The sequence below is a fragment of the Anopheles marshallii genome, chromosome 2 (assembly GCF_943734725.1).
Source record: "Anopheles marshallii chromosome 2, idAnoMarsDA_429_01, whole genome shotgun sequence".
Lineage (NCBI taxonomy): Eukaryota > Metazoa > Arthropoda > Insecta > Diptera > Culicidae > Anopheles > Anopheles marshallii.
Window position 1 is genome coordinate 39,711,625 of NC_071326.1, and position 22,809 is coordinate 39,734,433.

General features: G+C 45.0%; 5 protein-coding genes across 5 annotated transcripts; 1 reads left to right on the forward strand and 4 right to left on the reverse strand.

Moving 5' to 3' along the window:
• Positions 1 to 5,679: 5,679 nt before the first annotated feature.
• LOC128715088 (uncharacterized) lies at positions 5,680 to 7,370 on the reverse strand. Its single transcript, XM_053809974.1, has 2 exons — positions 7,028 to 7,370; positions 5,680 to 6,953 (listed from the first exon to the last, which is right to left on the reverse strand). The coding sequence occupies exons 1-2, from the start codon at positions 7,368 to 7,370 to the stop codon at positions 5,680 to 5,682; spliced, it is 1,617 nt and encodes a 538-aa protein (XP_053665949.1).
• A 1,856-nt stretch (positions 7,371 to 9,226) lies between these two features.
• Positions 9,227 to 10,943, reverse strand: LOC128717948 (uncharacterized). The gene is made up of 2 exons (XM_053811624.1): positions 10,809 to 10,943; positions 9,227 to 10,732 (listed from the first exon to the last, which is right to left on the reverse strand). Exons 1-2 carry the CDS (start codon positions 10,941 to 10,943, stop codon positions 9,227 to 9,229), a joined length of 1,641 nt encoding a protein of 546 aa, XP_053667599.1.
• A 635-nt stretch (positions 10,944 to 11,578) lies between these two features.
• LOC128710071 (uncharacterized) lies at positions 11,579 to 13,267 on the reverse strand. Its single transcript, XM_053805111.1, has 2 exons — positions 13,142 to 13,267; positions 11,579 to 13,069 (listed from the first exon to the last, which is right to left on the reverse strand). The coding sequence occupies exons 1-2, from the start codon at positions 13,265 to 13,267 to the stop codon at positions 11,579 to 11,581; spliced, it is 1,617 nt and encodes a 538-aa protein (XP_053661086.1).
• Positions 13,268 to 17,451: 4,184 nt separating this feature from the next.
• On the reverse strand, positions 17,452 to 19,158 carry LOC128717949 (uncharacterized). The gene has a single exon (XM_053811625.1). It carries the CDS (start codon positions 19,156 to 19,158, stop codon positions 17,452 to 17,454), a length of 1,707 nt encoding a protein of 568 aa, XP_053667600.1.
• Positions 19,159 to 19,969: 811 nt separating this feature from the next.
• LOC128710430 (luciferin 4-monooxygenase-like) lies at positions 19,970 to 21,787 on the forward strand. The gene is made up of 3 exons (XM_053805484.1): positions 19,970 to 20,098; positions 20,182 to 20,389; positions 20,490 to 21,787. Exons 1-3 carry the CDS (start codon positions 19,970 to 19,972, stop codon positions 21,785 to 21,787), a joined length of 1,635 nt encoding a protein of 544 aa, XP_053661459.1.
• Positions 21,788 to 22,809: the final 1,022 nt, after the last annotated feature.

The following is a 22,809-nucleotide window of genomic DNA, read 5'->3' on the forward strand; positions in this document are numbered from 1 at the left end:
TATAATAGCTTCACTTTAAGATGACGAAGTTTAGTAAACAGTTTTTGAAAGTTTTTTTTACTTGAATAACCACAAGCCACATTTTACCGTCTATAGAAATCTATATCACCATCGCTCACCATGCAACACAATACAACTACAATACTAAACTAGAGACAACCTAGAGACACTGCTGACACTCGAGTGACATTGTGGTCGTAATATAAACTCTGACTCTACGGTTCTAAGCCGCAAATCGGGATGAGTTTCATTCATTCAGTTCCATTCCGTCACCATGTTATCATTACGTCTGTCGCAGTCTGTTCCAATCCGCGGTGCATGAGTATCGTGTGGAAATTGATTTAAAACATCTGAAAAGTAAATCTAAAATGTATACGGTGTTTTTTTTCCATGGAACACCAATACAGTAACATATATGGTTGAGCTATAGATTTTTGATAGATTTTGCTACAAAATATAAGGAAGGTTATCCTGATGGAATATGTTTTAGGAATATTGACGTTACTTAATTTTAGACAGTCACTCACTTGCTGCGAAAGAACGAAAACCGCAGCAAAACGATTTATTGTTTGAATGGATGCTGTGTATTTGGTGGACTTATCAAAATAGCATTAGTGTTCATGAGGCAAACGTTCACCACACAGATGTCAACATCACTACAAAATTAATAAAACGCCTAGGAGTGGTTGTCAAGCTGTAATTAATTAACAATACATGTGGTTTGTTACAATGGTTACAATCATCCCGTTCATCAACACATTTTTTTTAGTATGATCGTTTGTTGTTATCGGTGACTAGTTTACCCTTTTTAGTATAAACATCACTTTTTTACTTGAATATAATTTTGCAAATAGTAGATACATCGAAAATGTCGAGCAAAGAATGAAAATACCTCCTCTCCATTTGCTATTATTTGGTGGGAGTATTTGGTGGGACCAACAGGGTGTGGTCTATTATGAGATGTCATTTTGTGATAGGTCATTTAGCAACAAGCTCCTGTCAAAAAGTCCAATCTCATCCGCAGGTATAATCCATTGTAGGTTTTATTTTGTGAAAGACAGACCGTTGTTTATGGGTCGAAAACAAAAGGAAATTTATGTCTTTTGTTAGAATTTCCACGAAAGATTTTTTTCCTTGTTCAATGGATGTGTTTTGAATTAACAAATTGAACGCTTTATTTATAGAAAATAATGGTTATATTTTATTTACAGTTCGTACATTAACAATAATTTTAATCGCTACTCGACTTTTTAAGATAGGGTTGTACTACTTCATTTACAACATTTCGAAATCAATTATCATAATTTCCTTGGAGAAACATCATGATTAGTTTGAAAAAGGTAATATTTTCCCGGTGCTTTCTTGGTATAAAGAACCATGAGTTGCATCAGTTCATTTTCTCATCTTCGATGCACTTCCGAGCGACCGGATTGAAGCAAAAAAAAAACCTCCCCAAAATCCATTCACAGCACAGCACACAGTTGCCACATGTCCTTAGCCGTAAGCTAACAATTCAGACGCAAATCGGAACAAAACTTTGTTTGCCGAGTCGAGTTTTCGGCAACACAATTATTGTCGTTGGTTACGAGACGAGCAAGGAAGCCGGTTGCTTAACCCATCCACCACAGTCCGGTTTGTTCGTACTGACCCCAGAGGCAAAACCACATCCAGCAGGCCGAACCCGGACCAGCTATACAGCCCGTGGTGGAGAGTACGGGTTTAAAATGGTGCTGCATCCTGTACGCTGACGGTGGAATGAAATGACAAAACAATTTTGTACGCATCGGGGAATGGTTCGTGTCGGCGGTCGGGGGGTCAGTTTTTTGGTTCGGTTGTGGAAGTGTACGGTGTGAACCGTCCTGCAAGATAAGGTAATTTCTTTCCTCATTTGCTTTGGCAACTCGGGGATTGCTTTTGACCGAAAGTAAATAGCCAACAACTCCGGGCTGTTCCGCTGTCGTCGGTGAATGTACAGCCGGGAGGTTTTTTTCGGACTGTTCTCTCCTAGTTTCTATGTCTTTGCCTTACTGATGTTGCCTAACTGAAATTGCTCCTGGCACACGTCAACGGGGGCCCAACCTGACGGCTCCGAGCTTGGGTGTGAAAAATGACAACGCTTTCATACCTGTGTGTGTGTGTGTCTGCTGGTTCCTCGAGTCTACACCCGCCCAACCAAGGACATATTCCCGATCGGTGCCTGAAATGCCTTCTACCCAACCAGAAGCGTTGTACGATGCGGAAAAGTTGTGTTTAAAAAAAGATGACTAAAAGAGCAGCATGGTAAACATGTATACCTTCCGGTTGAAAGATCAAAAGAAGCTGCCCGGCTGGTCGGGACATTCCCCGTAACTGACCGGGAGGTAACGCAGACGTTGCATACGGTGTGGTACCCAGCCGGTATGCGCTTGGCTCACTGGTAAGGACACTGTACGTGTTAGATCTCGCTGGTACCTTGAAAAGCGGAACGGTACGGGAGAAAAACTTCAGCTAGGTCAGGAACGAATGTGGTACACGTCAGTACGTCTAACGTCACTCGCACGTGGTCGGTACTACGGCGTACGGTGTGACGTAGTATTACATCGGAGCAGGTACGCACCGGAGGCGGTAGCGTGTGTTCTAAAATCTATCCATCGCCTTCAGCTCATGCGCAAACTGTGGCCGTCCGTGTGTGTGTGTGTGTTTGTGTGCTTGAAGAAAAGCTCCGGCCGGAAAAGCCAGCTGATGGCGTTCGTGTGACGTTGCCGATGTGGAACACATTCGGGTTTTTTAGTGATGTCGGGTCACGCTGCGAAAGCTTTCACCTTCGGGATGTGAGACAGCATCGTGCCGGGCGTTACGCATCTCGTTCGCTCAGTTTTCCGCACCGTGAAGCTTTCCGGAACCAGTACACGGGCTGGGGACCTTCATTCTCGGGCTTCAACTGGCTGGAGTGTTGTACTTTCCGGCAGGTAGCTCATTCAAATACGTTCGCGTCTGTTGGTGAAGGTGCACCACGCTGCCACTAGCGGTGGCGGTAGTGGCAAAGACTGCCAGTAAGGTACAAGTACTACTACTACTACCAACACCACTACTATGCATTCCTCACCTTTCGCTCATCGGTGGTTTGTGCTGCGAATGTTTTGAATATTTATGAGCAGGATTATAGATGTTTTACCCGGTCTCCCGGTGCGCCACGTTCAGTTTGCTTCCGATACCCGGTGGAACGCGTTCGATATTGGTTCTTTCCGATCAAACCCATCAAACCGACCCAGTAGTATTTGGGAGCAGGAAACAAGCACGCTGTGCTCGGGCCACGGTCTATCTTCTCGTGCCCGGAACTCACAAACGGTTCCCGTGGGGTTTCACTTCCATCACATCTTACCTTTTTGGTGAGCGGTAGACAATAGTTGTTTCACTCCTACCGATCCCTGCGAGATGGGCTGTCGATATCAAACGAAACCGTCAGGCCCAACAATGTCGGCTTGTCTTTGCCAGGTTATGGCTTCTAAGCGGTGGTAGTGGGCGAGCGCCAAACTTTATCACCGTTTCGCATCTACACTGCGTGTGGAAGTTTACGCCACCGAGTTTAGTTCGTATCGAAGATTGGACTTGGGCTCGCTCACTTTGACCTTTATCGGATTCGGGGATAGACAGACACACACACACATCCACTCAGAGCCATACCGGGACATCTGATCCACTCCATCCGTGTCCATCTTCATCGCGTGCTGGTCCGGTTGAAGGTGATGCATTTATGGGATAAGGCAATTTTTCGCTTCACTTTACGGTGAATCCGATTTCGAAGGAAGAAGTTTTCCATCGCTCGCCGGTATGTCGGAAAGGAATGTTGAATGGTAGGTAATAGGAAGGGAAGGGATAAAGGCTGATAGTGGCATGCACTGCAGCACCGCTTCCCTGCCTGCTTTCACAATTTTCAATCTTCACTGTGGTGTGAAGCGATAGCGATGAAAAAAGTGGCACACAGCATTTGAATACACACAGCCCAACAACAAAAAAATGCAATACTTCCTAACTTGCCCACTTCCAGCTTTAGTCGGTAGCCGTATTTGAGAGGCTCCCCGGGTGTACAACTAAAACTGATCGATCGATTGATCGAACGAAACCTAATCAGACTAATTGAATGATTATTTGTATACACCCAGACTGCTTCGTACCGATACGGCACACATCTTGCTTTGTGCTCGAGGGCTGCGTTGGTAGCCGATTGGTAGATATATTCCCATCGTGTAGAGTGTACTGCATGATGAAAAATGTGGATGCAGCTTCGGTATGGCGCCGTGTTCTGTGCTATGGTTTGTTGTATTTCGTTTTTCACCACACGTGTGCTACAGCTTTGCTCGATGGTCATTGGTTCCGAATTTGTTTAGTGATGGTTTTGGGGTGCGTTTCTCATCGATCGACGGCCCAAACTGCCCGGCTGCATTAGTGTAATGCATCTTTTCGATCGACAAAAGATGTTCTGTGTGCTTTGTAATTGGATTTGGGTAGGGATAGCAACACAGTTTTTATCTTAAAATCGTGAAGTCATCGCACATTTTTTGTTTATATCGCATTGGTCAGGTATTGGTATGGTAAGGACATGGGAAGTCATTTTTTTATTAAATATCTTTTTCGTTAATTTATTGTTAACATACAAGTTACCGCATCGTATACGATCGTAAGGCATTAATAAGTATTTTATCCATGTATTTGTTCTAGTTAGGTGTAAGGTGCGTGTCATTTGTAATAAAAAGTTAGTCGATAAGCAACCACCAGAGTGTGCAGACTCGATAACTTACATTTAGCGTTGCATTTGTTAAACAAATTGAAATTTCTTCGTATTACTGTCGCATTTTATTAAGTTTTTCATGTCGTACGAATGACCGAGTCGTATCGACTTATTTTACCATGTAGTCGGATAGACAGTCCTAGCTACGGGGGAACGGTCCGGATGGGATGATGTCTGGGTACTGTCGTGTGCAGACCGGCGTTGCTATCAATAGACCACCAAACCGTCCCGTTTTTTTCTAATTTTTTATTATTTTTTCTTCTTTCATATAGTTTTGTTCGTCCCGGCAATTATTTGAAAGCATCCAAGATAATTATTTTATTGAGTAACATTGGATTGATTCCCTCTCTTAGACACCCAAAGCTCGTGATATGAAAAGTCGGAAGGTATTGGTGACTAGTGTCCAGCCTAGATGGTGGAAACTGGTTTTTAGCTAAATTATCAATATTTATTAGCAATGTATTACATGATATTTTTTTCTGGAATTATCGAACTATGATGGGGGAAAATCTTGTGCTAAACAGTTAAAGTGGAATGCCTAACTGATTTCGTTGTTTGCACTATTCTCATTGGGACAACATTTGGAGGATTTTTATTGCTGAACGTAATTCAGTAATTCGTAATTAATTGTAAAATTATACTATCGATAATGATATATCTCACCCTCACCAATGAAAAAATATTAAATGTTCTACGGCAGACATGTTTTATATTAACAGTACAAAATACAAAAAAAAACTTGAAGTATTTTCAAATGTTACCCCTACTGATTGAATAATTGAATACTACTCTTTCTGTTGTTTCGATTACCTCTATTACTGTACATGCAATATTCTTCTAAACCATTAATTTATTTCATAACAAAGTATTGTAAATATAACAGAAATAGTTGATAAAGTTGTTATACAAAATTACAACTTCGCCTTCTGGTTTACCAACTCTCGTAACGTACGTCGTAATATTTTGCCACTGGCCGTCTTGGGGATCTCCTCAACAAATTTAACTCCTCCGCGCAATCTCTTCTCTTTAGACACTCGTTCTTCCACGTGCTTAATAAGCTGCTCCTCTGTAACAGAACTACCCTCGGCCCTTACTACAAATGCTGTCGGTAGCTCACCAACACGCTCGTCCGTTTGACCAACCACGGCACAGTCATTAACGCCCGGATGACTTAACAGCAGTGCCTCCAGCTCAGCCGGTGCCACCTGGAACGCTTTATACTTGATCAACTCCTTCAGCCGATCCACGATGTAGAAATCCCCGTCCGCATCGTAATATCCGATGTCGCCGGTGTGAAGCCAACCGTCGGCATCGATCACACGTTCGCCTCCGATGTAACCCTTCATGATCAAAGTGCCCTTAAAGCAAAGCTCACCGTGCTGTTCGGGACCAAGGGCACGACCCGTATCAGGGTCGACCACTTTACCCATTTGCCCCGAACGCACTTTCCCAATGCTACCCGGTTTGGGCGTCTCTCCATCGTTGAATGTGATTGCCTGCGTAGTCTCGCTCATCCCGTAGCCCTGCCGGATGCTTACGCCCGGCAGCCGTGCGACGATCAATTCTTCAACTTCCCGGCTGAGCGGGGCTGCACCACAGGCGATCGTTTGCACCGAGGACAGATCGTACTCGGGTACGGCCGGATGTTTCGCCAGGAAGACGACAATCGGCGGAACCGTGTTGAGGAAGCTCGGCCGATACCGTTCGATGCAGCGCAGATAGGTGCGTGGCTCGAATCGTGGCAGATAGACTATGGTAAGGTTAGCACCGAGCCGACTTATCATAGCAATACCGCCGGCTACATGGAACCAGGGCAGCACATCGAGGCTGTAATGCAGTGGGAAACCTTTCTCCAGCACCTCTCGCACATTGGCCATCGTTGCCATCACATTACGGTGTGAGATAAGAACACCCTTCGGTAAACCAGTCGTACCGGAGGACATCACTATGATAGCCACTTCGTCGGAAATATCTACCGGTTCGGGAAGCAGTGAATCTGGCGTAAGGCGTTTTCTTGCGCGCCGTAAACACTGGTCAAAGGTTGTCCCACGTTCCAGTGCATCATAAGAGATAACGTTGAAGCCCTGCTTGACAGATCGGCTAGCTTTCAGCAGCGCACCACTAGCCAACGATGAAACGAACACAAGCTTTGGCCCGGTAACGTTCAACGCATGCACGAGCTCGCCTTTACGATGGAGGAAGCGTAAATGAAATTCTTAATGACGGTTTTGGTAACTATCGGGTGAAGCAACAACTTACGTGAGGTGTAATTTGGATTGAACAGTGCGACAGTGGCGCCGACCGCGAACAGAGCAATGATCGTGATCGGGTACTCTTTACGGTTTTCGGCCACTATTGCCACCACATCACCGCGCTTAACGTTGTGCTCCTGCAGATAGGCGGCCAACTGACAGGAAGTTTTAAGCACCTCGGCGTACGAATATTCCTTTCCAGTTACACCATCTATCAGTGCCACACCGGCCGGAGTCTTGCGGAGCACTTTCAGAAATAGTTCACCGAGCGATCGTGATCCCAACGTTAGATCTGCTGGTGCTGGTGCACCACGTACGATCAAAGTGTCGTCGAATGCGGGTTGGTCCATAGCGACGGATGGTTAGAGTAACACTGGATGCGAAGTAAACGGACGACGATTAAAAGAGCAGCACGCTCGTTATCTCTCGAGACGTTGATAAAGACGGCGGGCAGGAGAAGCTGGTCGGCATTGGGAAGATACTGGGAGTTGATGCTTCCCTACCGCATTGTATTATGTTCGCAATGAAAAGAAACATGAATACTGAAGGGCGCTGGAAGATGCACAGCTTTTGAACCTTATCGATGTACGTGTTGAAGGGGTAGTTAAGGAATTATTTCGTTCAATTCTTTCCATTTTCTTCATTTATTTAGGAACCGTAATGTAAGGGTTGTTCACGAGTTGATATACGCAGACAATTCACGCCAAATATTGTCCCAAGATAGCTTCCTTCTGTTGATAACAATGTGCTTATCTCCGTAGCACACTAACCACTGTAAAGTAGAACAACAATAATAGTGATGCAGTGCAAAAAATTAGAATCAATTTATTTCATGAATTTTCATTATAGCCAAAACCGTCGAGTACTGTTGCTCAAGTAGGATTTCGTAATTCGCACTCTCGAATACAAATGCTAGTGTGTGTTTAGTTTTGGGTTTTTAGTGGAATTACGCTCTTATGTTCAACGTAAAATAGCACGGCAAGTTTAATTTCGTTGAAAGGTTCTCGCAAAAAGCGGAGACAACATCAGTGGCTTACGGATTTGCTGCTGGTGAGATAATTATTTGCTGTGGATTGCACAGAACCGGCCCAGTTGACATGGTCACAAATTATCTGTCGTTCCTTAAAAAGCGGGAGCTTAACTTCAGTTACGTGCGAATATTTTTTTTTTTGGTTGGTTGGTTTGTTTCGGGCTTATATGTTATTTCTTATGTATACCGTTTCCGGCATGGTTGATGGTACCGAGATGTGCGGATGTTTTACAGTTAATTAGTGAAATTGATTCTTTGATGGGATTGGTGGCATGACTGGTAGGAGGAAAAAAAACAAACTAGACGCCATGCTTCGGTGATTTTCGGTAACGTGCCAATAGAAATAACCACAAAAACCATCGTACGATTTCCTTCCCTCAGCCGTTGAAAGAAGCAGCCGTGGAATGGTCGATTATGGTGATACTAAAGGGAAGCTCAATAAACACTATGCGTTGAATGTGTTTCGGAATCTGAATTTTATTTTGTTGCTACGTACCAAACCCACGGAAGAGATATTCGGATATTCCGTGAATTCATTATCCTTCAAAATTAAAATTCCTTTCCAGAATAGCCGAAAGCCCCCAATGAACCGTTTCGAATTGATGCTGTGGTAGTAAACACGAGAGGACCGTGGAGGGACTCAATGGATCCACGCAAGTGGTGAACGAAAAAAAAAAGGACACTAGCGTGACGATTGGTTGGTGTAAAACAACACTTAAACCTTTCCCAGCGTGTTCTATGGTGAATTAATTTCTCCCGTTTTATTATCCGTTTCGCAGTAACAGACCTTTTTGCAGGGCGGGGGCGGGTTTGCTGACAAATCTTGTCGCAGTGCGGTTTATGTTCGAGCTGAAAACTGAAACTCAAATCGACCATGGAGGTGTTCATAGGGATTTAGAATGACCAAAATGACGCCGTTAAAGTGGTTGATGATCAAAAGATGGATGGTATTGAATTCGTTCGACGGAGCAGAAAATGTAATAATGAATAAATCCGCCAAGAATTTTTCAGTTTAATTTTCACTGGTTGGAATGATTTGAAATAGTTAAACCTGGCAGTAGAATTGTAGTCCAGCATTATAAATTGGGCCTTTTATTAAACTTCACAATAACAATTCCGAAACCGATATCCTAAACTAATGTGCCCCAAAATGCAGATTACTAATAGTTTGCCTGATTACAGTTTCGACTTTCGCTGTTGCAAAGCATCGCGAAGCTGACGGCGCAATATCTTACCACTGCCCGTTTTGGGTATTTCGTCCACAAAGAAAACACCTCCGCGCAGGTGCTTTTGGGGTGACAATTTGGATGCGACGCATTGGATTACTTCCTGTTCGGTAACCTCTTTGCCCGGTTGGGTTACAACGAAAGCTGCCGGGAGTTCTCCGGCGATTTCGTCCGGAACACCAACCACTGCACAGTCCCGTACCTTTGGATGGCTGAGCAGCACATCCTCTAGCTCAGCCGGTGGCACCTGGAATCCCTTGTACTTGATCAGATCTTTAATGCGATCGACAATGTAGAAGTCTTGCTCCTGGTCGTAATATCCAATGTCTCCGGTGTGCAGCCAACCATCGGCATCGATCATTTCGGACGTTGCGCGGTCATTGTGGAGATAGCCTTTCATCACCAGTGGACCCTTGATGCAGATCTCGCCGGTCTGGTTTGGACCAAGCGCACCACCCATTTCTAGATCAACCACCTTCACGTAGGTGGTTTTATGTACCTTGCCAACGGAACCAATCTTATCGTTTGTGCGCGATATGACCCCGAGGGAAGTTTCACTCATACCATAACCGGTGCGGATCGTGTGCACATTCGGCAGACGGGACCGGACCAGCTCTTCTATCTCCCGGCTGAGTGGAGCAGCACCGCACAGCACTGCATACAGTGAGCGCAAGTCGTAACTCTCCACTAGTGGACTCTTGGCGAGAAAGACCACAAGCGGTGGCACGAGACTTGCCATGGTAATGCGATGATCTTGAATGGTGCGCAGGAAAAGGTTCGGCTCAAAGTGGGACAACACCACCATGGGAACTTTGTTAAGGCAGCTGTTAAGCGACAGCATAAAACCAAACACATGGTAGAACGGTAACAGACCAAGTACACGCAACGGTACGGGCAATTCGGTGTAGCGTGGATCTTCCGCCTGGTACGCCATCACCGTCATCACGTTGTGGTGCGTTAGCTGAACCGCTTTCGGGAGTCCTGTCGTCCCGGACGACATCACCATCACGGCGACTTGTTTTTTCAGCGGAACTGGTTGTGGCGTGAAACTGCGCATATTACTGACCGGGCTGCTATCGAAGAAATCACTCAGCAGGGCCACTCCACGCGATTGACGATCCTTGCCGAGCGAAACGAGCAGTTTAACCGATGGCAGAGCGTTCCGCATAGCGACGATCTTGCGAAGCGGTGCTTCGGACGCAAACAGAGCGATTGGTTTGGTTAGCTGCAGTACGTGCTGCAACTCGGAAGGGCTGTAGCTGTAGTTGATCGGTAGCACAGTACCGCCGAGCATGATCGTTGCGAACGTAACGATGGGGAAGTGGATGCTGTTTTCACTGCAAATTCCAACCACGCTGTTACGCTTTATGCCGAGCCGATGGAAGCGATTGGCCAGCTTGAGTGCACGGGCAAGAATCTGATGGTACGTAAGCGTTTCTCCCGAAACAGCATCCACCTGTTACCGAGAAGGTCGATGGTAAGAATTTGGAGTTAAAATTGGAATTTAAAAACAAACAAAATGTTTACTTTACCAGTGCCACTTCGTCACCATTGCGAAGTAACCGCTTTACGACCAGCTCGCCTAAACTGTTACAACCAGCCTCGATGCTGTTACGCAGATCGCCACCGTACAGCACAAAACGCTCAGATGCTGCCTGCTGCTCCATACCGGCTCGATCGATTGTGTCTGAATGGCAAAACTGCTCCGCATGGAGTAGCCGGCGTTTGGGTGTTAGTGATGGGCCTGCAAGTGCACCTTTACAGAAGACAATTTTCTTCGTCTTTGTGTTTGTGACGAATGTTATCAAGTAGTACGAAAATATATTTCGTTTAGCGTCCCGTAGATAAGACGGCTGCTTTATATTCAAAATAACAAAAGCGTAGCGTCTGTCCACATTCGTTATTTGCAACGGGGCAGGTGGTATTATGAAACAGGTTCAATTTATTAACCCCTAATAAATCCCCAATTATGCCTATCTACACAATCTGGATCAAATTAATTACATATGTAGTGTGTACGTACATTGAATATCGTCTACAGTCTTTTTTAGCGTACCCTTTTTCACTGAATCAGTGCCGGCATCTCTCCACTAATGCGGCCAAAAATTCGTCCAATGAACCAGCAGTTATTCGTTATCACCCGGGGGCCGCTATTTAACAAACAGCTCCACGTTGATGGGTCGTTATCGCTGTGGTGATACAATTGTTTATTTGCTTCGCGCACCCTGTCCCCCTCATTTATTGACCTACGCTTACGATTATGATCCAGTTTTATCAGCATGACGTATCACTTTCGCTTGATTTAGAGCTTCGCCTTCGGGAATAGTGCAACCAGCTCGCGGCGTAAAATTTTCCCACTGGCCGTTTTGGGTATTTCGTGCACGAAACGAACGCCGCCGTGTAGCTGCTTCTGCTTGGACAATCGTTCGGCGACGTACTGTACCACCTCGGTTTCGGTAAGGTTAGCGCCCGGCTGTAGCACCACAAACGCTGCTGGAAGCTGCCCGGCGGACATATCCGGTCGTCCCACCACGGCACAGTCTTTGATGCTCGGGTGCGTCAGCAATACCGCTTCCACCTCGGCCGGTGGCACCTGGAATCCCTTGTACTTGATTAGATCCTTTATGCGATCGACGATGTAGAAGTTTTCGTCCTCGTCGAAATAGCCGGTGTCGCCGGTGTGCAGCCAACCGTCACGATCAATCATAGCGCGCGTTTCACGCTCATTGTTCAGGTATCCCTTCATCACCAGCGGACCCTTGACGCAGATTTCACCCGTCTCGTGTGGACCGAGCGTACGACCCGTCTTCACGTCTACCACTTTCAGCCAGCTCAGCTTGTTTACCTTGCCGACACTACCGTGCACGTCAGAGGCTCGCGTTGTTACGCCGAGCGAAGTTTCGCTCAGCCCATACCCGACCAGAATCATCAGCAGGTTCGGCAAACGCTTCATGACGGCCAGCTCGAGCTCTTTGCTGAGCGGGGCTGCACCGCAGCCGAGAAACACGAGCGAACTCAGATCGTACTTGTCGACCAGCGGGTGCTTTGCGAGGAATACCATCAGCGGTGGGGCAAGGGATGCGATCGTCACCCGGTACTTCTGTATCGTGGACAGGAAAAGCGTCGGTTCGAACCGGGGCAACGATACCAATAGTCTCCGGTTGATGAGCGAGTGCATCAGTATCATGTAGCCGTACACGTGGAAAAAGGGTAGCAGTCCCAGTCCGATCTGTTCGAACGGTATGGCGTTGGAGTTTTCACGCATGTACCCCAGCACACACATGATGTTGTATTGCGTTAGCTGGACTGCCTTTGGAAGACCGGTAGTGCCGGAGGATAGTATCATCAAGCCCACCTGTTCCTCAAGCTGCGCTGGCTGCGGTGTGAAGCTAATGTACTGAGCCCGATTCCGATCGAACAGTTCCCGGAACAGCGTCACCTTCGGGTGCGGTTTCTTGTCGCCGAACAGCACGGTTAATTTTATGGACGGTACCGTCCTGAGCAGCGGTTGCAGGGTGGCCATAGCCAGGGGCGACGCGAAGATGGCACGCGGTTGAGTCTGCTTCAGCACATGCGCCAACTCCGTAGCGGTGTACCCGGGGTTGAGCAGTAGCGGTATCGCTCGCATATACGTCGCCGCAAACGTCACGATCGGCATCTCGATACGGTTCTCGCACATAACAGCCACCACCGTATCTTTCTTGATGCCCAGCCGGTGGAACCGGTTTGCCAGCCGAACGGACCGTTCCAGTACATCGGCGAACGTGAACTTTTCGTCTGTCACGCCATCGATCTACGCAGCACAGATAGGAAGCTGTTACGTGCATTTGCATCGAATGTTTCTTCGCCACCCGCCGATACTTACGAATGTTACTCCATCTCCGTTCTCCTTCAAACGTTTGATGATCAATTCACCGAGCGATCGACAGCCAGCGTCGATCGGTTCTTCCAATGATCCTCCGTAGAAGACGTACTTCTCGTCGTTGCTCATGCTGTCTGGTTCAATGCGTTACAACGGTTCACACAATACTATTATGAATGCATCACTTGGGGCACTTGTTTAGCAGTGCCGATAACAAAACGTCGCGCTTGAAGAGTGTGTGCGTAAGTTAACGAACAGCGTTGATGTGGTGGTGTGTATTTTTAACGCACTATTCGGTGCGTCGTGTATGCGGTTGCACAGAAACACGTCCATAAAAGGGGTAACGAAATGAGATTTACATTTTTTGTTGCTTGCAGTAAATAATAGCTACGTTAAAAAAATGCTTTTCAACTTCAAAACATCAACTGACTTCCAAGTCCTGCTTTATCATGCGGGAAAAAATCACGTGCTCACATAAATCAGTCCCCGAGATAAGCGATTCTGAATTAATTAAAAACACAAAATGTAAGCAAAAATAGAAAAATTGATTGAAAATTCCGTCCTTTGACATATTAAACAATTGGTTTTGATTTACTTTAATGTATTCTTTCATAGTCTCCTGATTTGCTGAAAAAATTAAATGTGGAGAAGCAATTCACCTTTGTAACTTTCAAGTATAAAAGATTTTACTCCCGGATTCGACTTACGTGGAAATTCGAAAAACGCGGATTTTACCTGTGTTATAGGTGGTCCGCTATAATAACGTATCTTGGGTATTGCCTGTACATTGTTTACATTGCTTTTAAGAAACGGAAGTCGCCCGGTCCAACAGTTGTATTTCGCGCCATTTTTTGCAAGTGTTGCAAAAATGATCCACGTTCGGATGAATGATGGGTGATGGATAGACTGTATAACAAATATGAAAACAATTTCTTAGCTTTGGTACACCAAATGAAGACGAATGGTCCAACTTTGTAATCTTGGATATTGCTAGTTCCGAAGTTTATAGAATGAATGCATTTTTATAAGTTCGTCCATCTACACCGCGAAGCAATGATCAAACAACACTGATTGAAACAGATGTTGATATGTTTTTAAGTCAATTTTAAAATTAAATTATAGAGTTATAGATGCGAAAATAGTATTCAACAACAACCAGACGAAGCATTGGAATTATTTATTGTGCTTGAGTTGGTACATACTATGCCTGCCTGTCGGTAGTATACTCCCATGCAATTTTTGGCGTGTTTTGTATTATTTGGGCGGTGTGTGATTTTCTTTTTTACTGAGAGATGACAAACGTTTACTTATAGTCGAACTAGCTTATCCAAACAGGTGCTTTTTGGTGATAGCGATGCAATAGGCTGACAGCCTATTTACGAACTTTGTGATGTTTCTTAAATGTAGATTATATGCATGTATGTGTAACATTAACTTATCAATTCGGCTGCACTACACCTTCACTTCCACGATAGTAAATGAAACACAACAAATTCACACACGAAAATAAGTACTGCCAGCAGCCATTGCAGTACAATGCAGATGAAAATTGGTTTCAGTGTATCAGCCTGAACAATCTCTTGTTTGATGCTGGAAATATTTCTTATGATGGTATTCCGTTTGTTGTCATGCGATGTAATAATCATTCTTCTCCAGTGTTGTTGCAGTCCCGCCTCATGTACATATCGCCGGAATTTTGTGAATTTCTGCTGGAATAGACTATTATTGCGAAAGTAGAAAAATGGAATTATTTCGCCTAGTGTTTCCTGAAGCATAACGTAACGGTATTTTCCATTGATGGGATCAATATTAACGGCATCCTTCAACATCAACTTTAGACCACCGTGATTGGTTAGGAAAGCTTTGTCCCTTATTTCGAATGATCGATTATTTGACAATAGCATTAGCTCAGCCAACTGTTCACGAAACAGGCCTGGTTTGTGTAAGTTAGTGTTGACGACTATCTGACAATTTCTATGACGAAGATCTGCAATCGTCCTTGGGTCGGGCTCGGTAGGTGTGTTGATAATATACGACATAAATTTAGTTTCGTAGCCACACTTGAGTAGAAAGAACAATATAATCAGGGAAGCAGCAAACAGCTTTTCAAAGCGGCTAGTAAATCGTAGATTCTTCTTTTCTATACCCATCAGGGCAAGCAGAAGTAAATCATTTTGGATAAACTTCGGCATAAGGTGGCAAAGCAAATAAACGATGCAGCATATAATTAGTAACGATATCCACACGATGGTTTGAAACGGTTTTAGCAGAATTTTTGTGAAAGTCAAAGGTTCTCCCTTAGGAGCGAAAATAACAAGCTTGTCTATTTCAATTATGTCAACCATTTGAGAAGTATACGTACGAAAATCGACGCGATTCCCCAGGAAGTGACCATTCAAATGTGCTAGACATTGCAAAAACCATAGATTTTCGTCGCACACGGGTTCTTGAAATATCGGTGTTATGTTGAACCTTTCGAAGAACAGTTTGAACAGCTTAGCGTCTTCTCCTTCGGTATCGCCTTCAACAGGATTGCTATAAACGTCTTTTACGAAGCTAATGATCGTAGAGTTCACTTTCAACTCGTTTAGCCGATTGTACAACAATGTTTGCGGGTGAGGAAAGCCAGCGTGCGTCAGGATCCTCAGTGGAGCGTAGTTGAATGTGAAGATGTGATCTTGGTTGATAGAAATCATCACCAAATTAGCAATTCCGTGTATTAGAAAGTGTTCAGCAACAACAGGCACCAACGTTGGATTGGTTAGTTCGAACAGTATGACTACAACTACGTGATCTGGTGTTGCATCGAGCCAGAGGTTTAAATGAGTAATGTTCACGTCCTCGCTCAATGTTTCCACAAAGATGGTAACCATGTTGGGCGTGTGGTACGACGCGTTATAAGGTGTGAATAGATCCGCCTGCATCAGAAGCAGGTCACCGTGAACAACGAGCATCCGGGCCAGTGTGCTCTGTAGGAAGCCGGGCAAGAATGCGATGCTGTATTGAAGTAACCAGCAGACGAACGATCCAGCGTATTGATCCTTGATAAAGTGAGTGACGTTTGCCACATACTGCGCGACTTCCATCGATCGATTAACATTGACAGCTTGTACCGAGAAAATAGCTACGATAACCAAGAACGTTCTGATCGGAAGGTTCATGTTGTACTGGTAACGCATGTCATGTTTTGCAGTTCTATTGTGCTATAGTACAGAATGTACTTTTAATTGTTCTTGATTAGCAATCGATCTGAAAGGAAAACAATTAAAAACACTTACATTATTTCATGGCATGTAATGGCGAGCTTCTAATGAAGCGTGTATTGGTGGTTAGATAATGCTAATGGAATTATGCTGTGCATCGAGTCAGTTTGCACCAATTCAGATATTTAAATAAGTTATGTTCACGTCTTGGTTTCATATGTCCGCAAAGATGGTAACCATGCAGGGAGTGAGATATCAACGGTTAAAATGTGAAGTGATCAAATTGCATCAGCAGAAGGTTTTTGAGAGCAAATAGCAAATGGATCAGTGAGAATATGAGCAAGAATTCTACGCAAGAATTAAAAAACGAATTGATAAACAGTAGAACTTCGATTTTCCGGGGCCTGATTAATCGACGGGCGCATTATCTGTAAGGTAAAAAGGTATGGGTAGTAGAATAGTAAACGTTGAACCGTTAACCGTTAACTGGAACGGAAATTGAAAGTTTACTGCAAACAGTTTATCAAGTTAATCTTCCTGGAAAATGATCCATGTTGTTAAGAAACAATAACTTCTAATATTTAATACATATTAATGCTTAAAGCGTTGATCTAATTCGGGTAATCTAGCGGCCGTTCCAGAATTACCCGTATAATCATAGTTCTACTCTCCAAAGAATGATTTTTAACAAATGATCATTGTTTTTTTTGTTTAGGATTTAAATTTTAAATTTGAATTTGTATTAATTTTGGTAAATTTTACAGTTGCGTATGGAAAAAAGAAAATTATTTTTGTATTTATTATATTTCATGGATAAAAAAAAGGTTTAAGGAAGGGTGAATTAAAGAAGTTTTGATACATTTGATTCAAAATAGCCGCTAATGGTTTCGAATACTGTATCACGTTTGACTCAGAACCTGGAACAATCCAATACTACAGTTTTCCTACGAAGGGCCACAAAAACTTACCTAATTTTTTCAAATAACTTGACTTTGGTGTTAGTGGAACTTAAATAAGTATCCTTTTCAACTGCGATCCATAAACAATCGTCCATCGGGTTACGGTCCGGCAAGCGGGGTCCAAATTCAGGGCACAAGGACATATGACAGACTAGCGCATGTTAACACAACATTTAATTTTAAGAATGAAAACACAATTTTCAATAGCAAACACTAGAATCGATGCACTCCATACGATCAACAGCACTTTAAATATAGGTGAAATCTTATCCCACTTTAAAATGTTATTTTCACGATTAACCATGCTGTGGTACGCTAAATTTTGTTTGCGCGTAAAATGCAATAATAACTCCAGCCTCCAATGCCGTTGAAAGCCTGCTTCAAATGCCAATCGTCGAAATCTGGCGAACCGGTCAGCAAATATTGATTTCTCTCGAAAATAGTAGAAAGCCATACTTTCCCAAACAGTTTGCTTCAGCATGACATGTCGAGGGCGGTCCGTAAAATGATCATTGTTCGTTACATCCTTTGAAAAAAGCTCCAATGAATGGAGGCTACTTAAATATGCCTTGTTTTCCAGCGCTGCGTAACTGCTAGCTGATCTTAAGACCATGCCATTAATATTCATTTTGAAATTTTCAATATCTATCTTTTTCGAATCATACAGTACTTCCACATTGGTAGTAAGGAAATCCTCCACACTTTCTGGGCTTCGTTGGACCGGTCGGTTTATCATGCTCGAGATAATGATTGTTTCGTAGACGCACATCAGCTGGAAAAACAGTACGATCAAAGCGATGGCGAACAGTTTTTCACACAGACCACTTAATCGCAATTTACGCTTTTCCCAGCCGAATATCGCGACCAGGATCAGATTGTTCTGGAAAATTGTTGGAATGAAACGGTGTGCAATGTAAAAAAATATGCACAAAACGGCAACTAATATCCACACATCCGCGTTGAAAGGCAATGCAAAGATTTCCACCATGGTAAGAAGACGACCGCTTGGAACAAGTATGCCGTACTTGTACATTTCGATAGCATCGATCAATAAACTCGAGTACCAAAACGGCATAAATCGATTCACAAATATAACCGTGTCGTGTTGATTGTTCAAGCACTGCACATAAGATTCCCACAGATTACAGTCCATTGCCTTCATGGTTAGTTGCACACCCAGCGTCTGGAAGAATAGTTTAAAAAGCTGAATATCTTCTCCGGGAACGGTATCTTCCAGTGGATAAGTGTATATTTCTTTTATGTATGCAGCAGATATATCGCCCACTTTTAATGCACTCAGTCGATCGTATAGAATGGCTTCGGGGGACGGATATCCCGTGTGTATAATCGCTTGCGGTGGCGTGCCGTGAAACGTATACATTAAATTCTCATTAACAGCGATCATGATGAAGTTGAGTATGGCATGCGCTTCGAAGGTGTTTGCAATTGGTACTACAAGATCGACGATTGTGTGCACGTACAATAGTATCACAAAGCAAGCGACGGGAATCGCTTGAAGCCAGGTTACAATATTATCCACATCGAGGTCCTCGTCCAGTACATCGAGCGTAATGGCCACCATGTTGGGAGCACGGTACGTTGAGTTGTGGACGGTGGTGTGATCAGCTTGCAAGATCGTCACTTGTTCATCTACGGAAAGGCCTCTGATCAAAGCGTTATAAAGCTGTTCTACAGACTTAGCACGGCTGAACTGAAGCAACCAACAGATGAATGTCCCTGTGCGGCGTGCGGTGAGAGCGTAAGTTACATTCGTTACGTACTGAATAACTTCCTGTTCTCTATAAGCTGCCACAGCTAGGTGGTATAAACAAAAACTTAAACACCACAGTAGTTTCATCGCGAAGCGCGCTTGAGATTGATGCGGATCATCCAGAATGGAACGTTGGGAAGTAGTTGATTTTGTAGAGTTTTCATGTCCTGCATTTTATATTTCATCAGAAACAATTGTTTGCCACATTGCTCCTGGGAATATTAGGGAAATTGTAGCTGTATTTTGTGATTTAATGAAGAATGGGCTGACCGTGTTGCAAACAGTTGCGGCAGTTGTCAGGCAAAAAAAAACAAATTATTTATGATTTATTTTAAATTGGAATGGTCAACAGACAACACAATTTTGCGCTGTGTAAGGATCAATGATAAAAGGCATAGACTGTGTGTACGCTAGAAGATAAATGTTATTTACCTGAAATTTAGTTAATATACATAATTATTCTCTAAGTTTTATGTTCCTTTTTAGCTTCAGAGCCTAATGTGACTTAACATCCGTTGCAGTAATTTAACCTTTTTCTGTACCATATGAATCCCATAGTGCGACGGTTTCAGTTCGCACCACCACAGTAACGCGACTCGCCGGTCAGTTCTCTATCGCGCCTTTAATGCGGCGCACGCAGGTGTTTTCCGCACCATTCGTCACGCAACGTTCGCGCGTTCGAAACCGGTTTCCGAGCGGTCGTTCGGCTGACAGTTTTGAGCGATTTTTTGTTTTGCTACGGCTATCGCACCCGGCCTGCTGGTGAAACCTTTGCTTGCCCTCCGCCGGTCCAAAGGGCAGATAGGCGATCGTTGTCAGAATTTCGGTGTTGTTTCGCGTGTCCACGCGGGCTTTGGCTGTACGCAGCGGAGTGCACTAAAGTGTTCCGGAAACGACAATGCATACAAAGGAGGATGACCAGTACGTTCTGTACGGTGGACCCGACCCAACTGACCTGGACCAGTACGGTTCGCTGGGAGAGGTGATCGTAGAGGAGCTGAAACTGCGCCCGTCAAACATTGGTTTGGTACTGTCAACATCATGCTAATGATTCATCCGTTTTGAATGTGTTACTATAAACCATAAAAAATCATTTCGATTCGTTTGTAGATTGAGCCCGTTACACTAGAAGAGCTTACCTACAGTCAGATATTAGAACGATCGGCACGCCTCGCCCTGGGTCTGTCCAACATCGGCATCAAGCGCACAGACAATGTGGCAATATTTAGCCAAAACAGCCTAGAGTACTGCATCACGATGTTTGGCAGTATTTTCGTCGGTGCTCCATTGGCCCTATTGAATCCAGCCTACGTAGAAGGTAAGCAGAAGTTCAGTTGGTTCAGCAGAATCAGCTGGTTGCACTCGCTTATCGAATATTATCAGGTGATTGATAAGAACATAATCGCACTTTCTCGTAGGGGAGCTAAAGCACGCGATTGAACTGGCAAGTCCGAAGCTAATTTTTGTATCACCCGATGTGCTGGAAAAACTGATGCAGACGCTCCGTGGGATGGTCGGACCAAAGCCGCGCGTCGTACTGTACGGTGAACATGCAGCAGCTAGCCAATATCCCGAACTGATACCCTTTACCAGCCTGCTCCACAATGGTCCAATCGATCTGAAATCCTATCGACCAGAGCCGGTGAATAAGGTTGGACATGTAGCACTGATCGTCTTATCGTCTGGCACAACCGGGCTGCCCAAGGGAGTGGAGTTAACGCACCAGAGCATCATAGCTACGATTGCACACTCGAAAGAATCGGCCAAGATAGTGGAGCTGCCCGACCAGCTGGTGGCGCTGGCAGTGACACCCTTGTTCCACGTGGTGGCCGGTGTCGGTTTGCTCAATATGGTCACGAACAACTGCCGTTGTGTGGTGATGCCCCGATTCGATCCCCACCTGTTTCTCAGCTGCATCGAGAAGTATCAGGTTAACCTGATGACACTCGTGCCTCCGCTGATGGTGTTTCTAGCCAAACATCCGATGGTGGACAACTACAACCTTTCGACGCTCATGACGCTGTTCTGTGGTGCGGCTCCACTGAGCAAGGAGATCGAGGATCAGGTACGGGAACGGCTCGGTGTGGCATTCATACGGCAGGGATACGGCATGAGCGAAACCACGCTAGGCGTACTGATGCAGGACGGGTTCGAGAACAAGGCCGGCAGCGTAGGCAAAGTGCGCATGGGTCAGTGGGTGAAGGTGATCGATGCGGAGACGGGTCGCGCCCTGGGACCAAACCAACGTGGTGAGCTCTGCTTGAAGGGTTCGCTAATAATGAAGGGGTACGTGGGCAAGGAGCAGGCCATCGATGCTGATGGTTGGTTGCACACCGGTGACATCGCCTACTACGATGACGATCACGAGTTCTTCATAGTGGATCGCATTAAGGAGTTGATAAAGTACAAGGGTTTCCAGGTACCGCCGGCCGAGTTGGAAGCGATACTGCTGGAGCATCCAAAGATAGGCGATGCCGCTGTGATCGGTGTGCCGGACGAACGTGCCGGTGAGTTACCGCTTGCGTTCGTGGTGAAGGAGCACGGTGAACAGTTGTCGGAGCAGGAGGTGAAGGACTTCGTCGCCGGCAAGGTGTCCGAACAGAAGCGCCTGTACGGTGGGGTTCGATTTATCGAAGAGATTCCAAAGACGGCGAGCGGCAAAATATTGCGCCGGGAGCTAAGGGACCTGGTGAAGAATACCAAATCGAAGTTATAGTGGAAGGTAGGCGTAGACATAGATCGTATCTAGTCTTGGTGGGCTTGGTGTTTGATTTTTGTATTATTTTTTGTTAAAATAAAGAAATGAACGGGAACAATTTGAAGGTTACGGACTTAGCCTGTGTCCAGTTGGTATGTGTGAGTTGCTTATCCACTGTAGGAAAAAAGAATCAACACCTAGACGCGTGTCATGGAAATTTGTCAACCGGAACGAATTAATCGCTGACGGGTACCAAGTACGGCTGTGCGAGGCTACAATGTTGTGCTATTATTTTAATTTAAAAAAACGACATAACACAACCGTCGCCATACTTCGGTAAGCGTCCACGAATGGAAGCAATTAATACAGCAAAATCGTGCATAAATGTTGTGTTGCTAAATAGCTTACCCGCGCGAGTCAAATGATAAACTTGACCAAGTTGGACATCAGTAAAAAATGTACCGTCTCAGTGTCACTTCATTTGTTTCTCGTCCACCCGAGGCTATCGGTGTCTGTGTTGTGGTGGATGGTGCTGAATGGTAATGTTTCGTTTTTATGATGCCGTTTCTGCTTATTTCTCTCTTCTGCCAAATGATGCTAGCCTATGGTGAGCGGCTGAAGTTCGCATCGCGCAAAGTGAATGGAATGCAGGAGCTGGAAGCAATTAATATTTCTTCAACACTTTAATCTAACTCAGACCGGGCCGGAACGGAGACGATCGTAGCGCTTATTTACGCGTACCGTACTTGGCCCGGTCGGCAAATGCGTTTTAGTTCGGGACGTGCTGTCGGACGGGGTGGAAGTGGTATGGTCCGCTTTTGCACTACACTTTGCAATCGGCTCGGAAAATGCTCAACTGTCAGCTGCCAGCAGCTGGTCGCGTTGGTGAAAATGGTTTAGCGAGCGAGCGAAATAAACTTGCATCGCGCGCACCGGAAAACGCACCGAAAGCGGACAACTTTTCGGCCGAGCGTTGGAAAGTTTGTCCGTTTGCGCCCCGGTTCCATTTCCCGGTGGTGCAGGGTGGTGTACTGGGTGGG

Bases quoted from the DNA above. Each gene is read 5' to 3' on its own strand.
- LOC128710071 (XM_053805111.1), bottom strand. From the start codon at position 13,267: ATGAGCAACGACGAGAAGTACGTCTTCTACGGAGGATCATTGGAAGAA. The intron at 13,070-13,141 runs GTAAGTATCGGC...TGTGCTGCGTAG, and splicing joins ACGGAGATGGAGTAACATTC to ATCGATGGCGTGACAGACGA.
- LOC128715088 (XM_053809974.1), bottom strand. From the start codon at position 7,370: ATGGACCAACCCGCATTCGACGACACTTTGATCGTACGTGGTGCACCA. The intron at 6,954-7,027 runs GTAAGTTGTTGC...TCCATCGTAAAG, and splicing joins CAATCCAAATTACACCTCAC to GCGAGCTCGTGCATGCGTTG.
- LOC128710430 (XM_053805484.1), top strand. From the start codon at position 19,970: ATGCATACAAAGGAGGATGACCAGTACGTTCTGTACGGTGGACCCGAC. The intron at 20,099-20,181 runs GTACTGTCAACA...ATTCGTTTGTAG, and splicing joins GCCCGTCAAACATTGGTTTG to ATTGAGCCCGTTACACTAGA. The intron at 20,390-20,489 runs GTAAGCAGAAGT...ACTTTCTCGTAG, and splicing joins GAATCCAGCCTACGTAGAAG to GGGAGCTAAAGCACGCGATT.
- LOC128717948 (XM_053811624.1), bottom strand. From the start codon at position 10,943: ATGGAGCAGCAGGCAGCATCTGAGCGTTTTGTGCTGTACGGTGGCGAT. The intron at 10,733-10,808 runs GTAAAGTAAACA...TCTCGGTAACAG, and splicing joins ATGGTGACGAAGTGGCACTG to GTGGATGCTGTTTCGGGAGA.
- LOC128717949 (XM_053811625.1), bottom strand. From the start codon at position 19,158: ATGAAACTACTGTGGTGTTTAAGTTTTTGTTTATACCACCTAGCTGTG.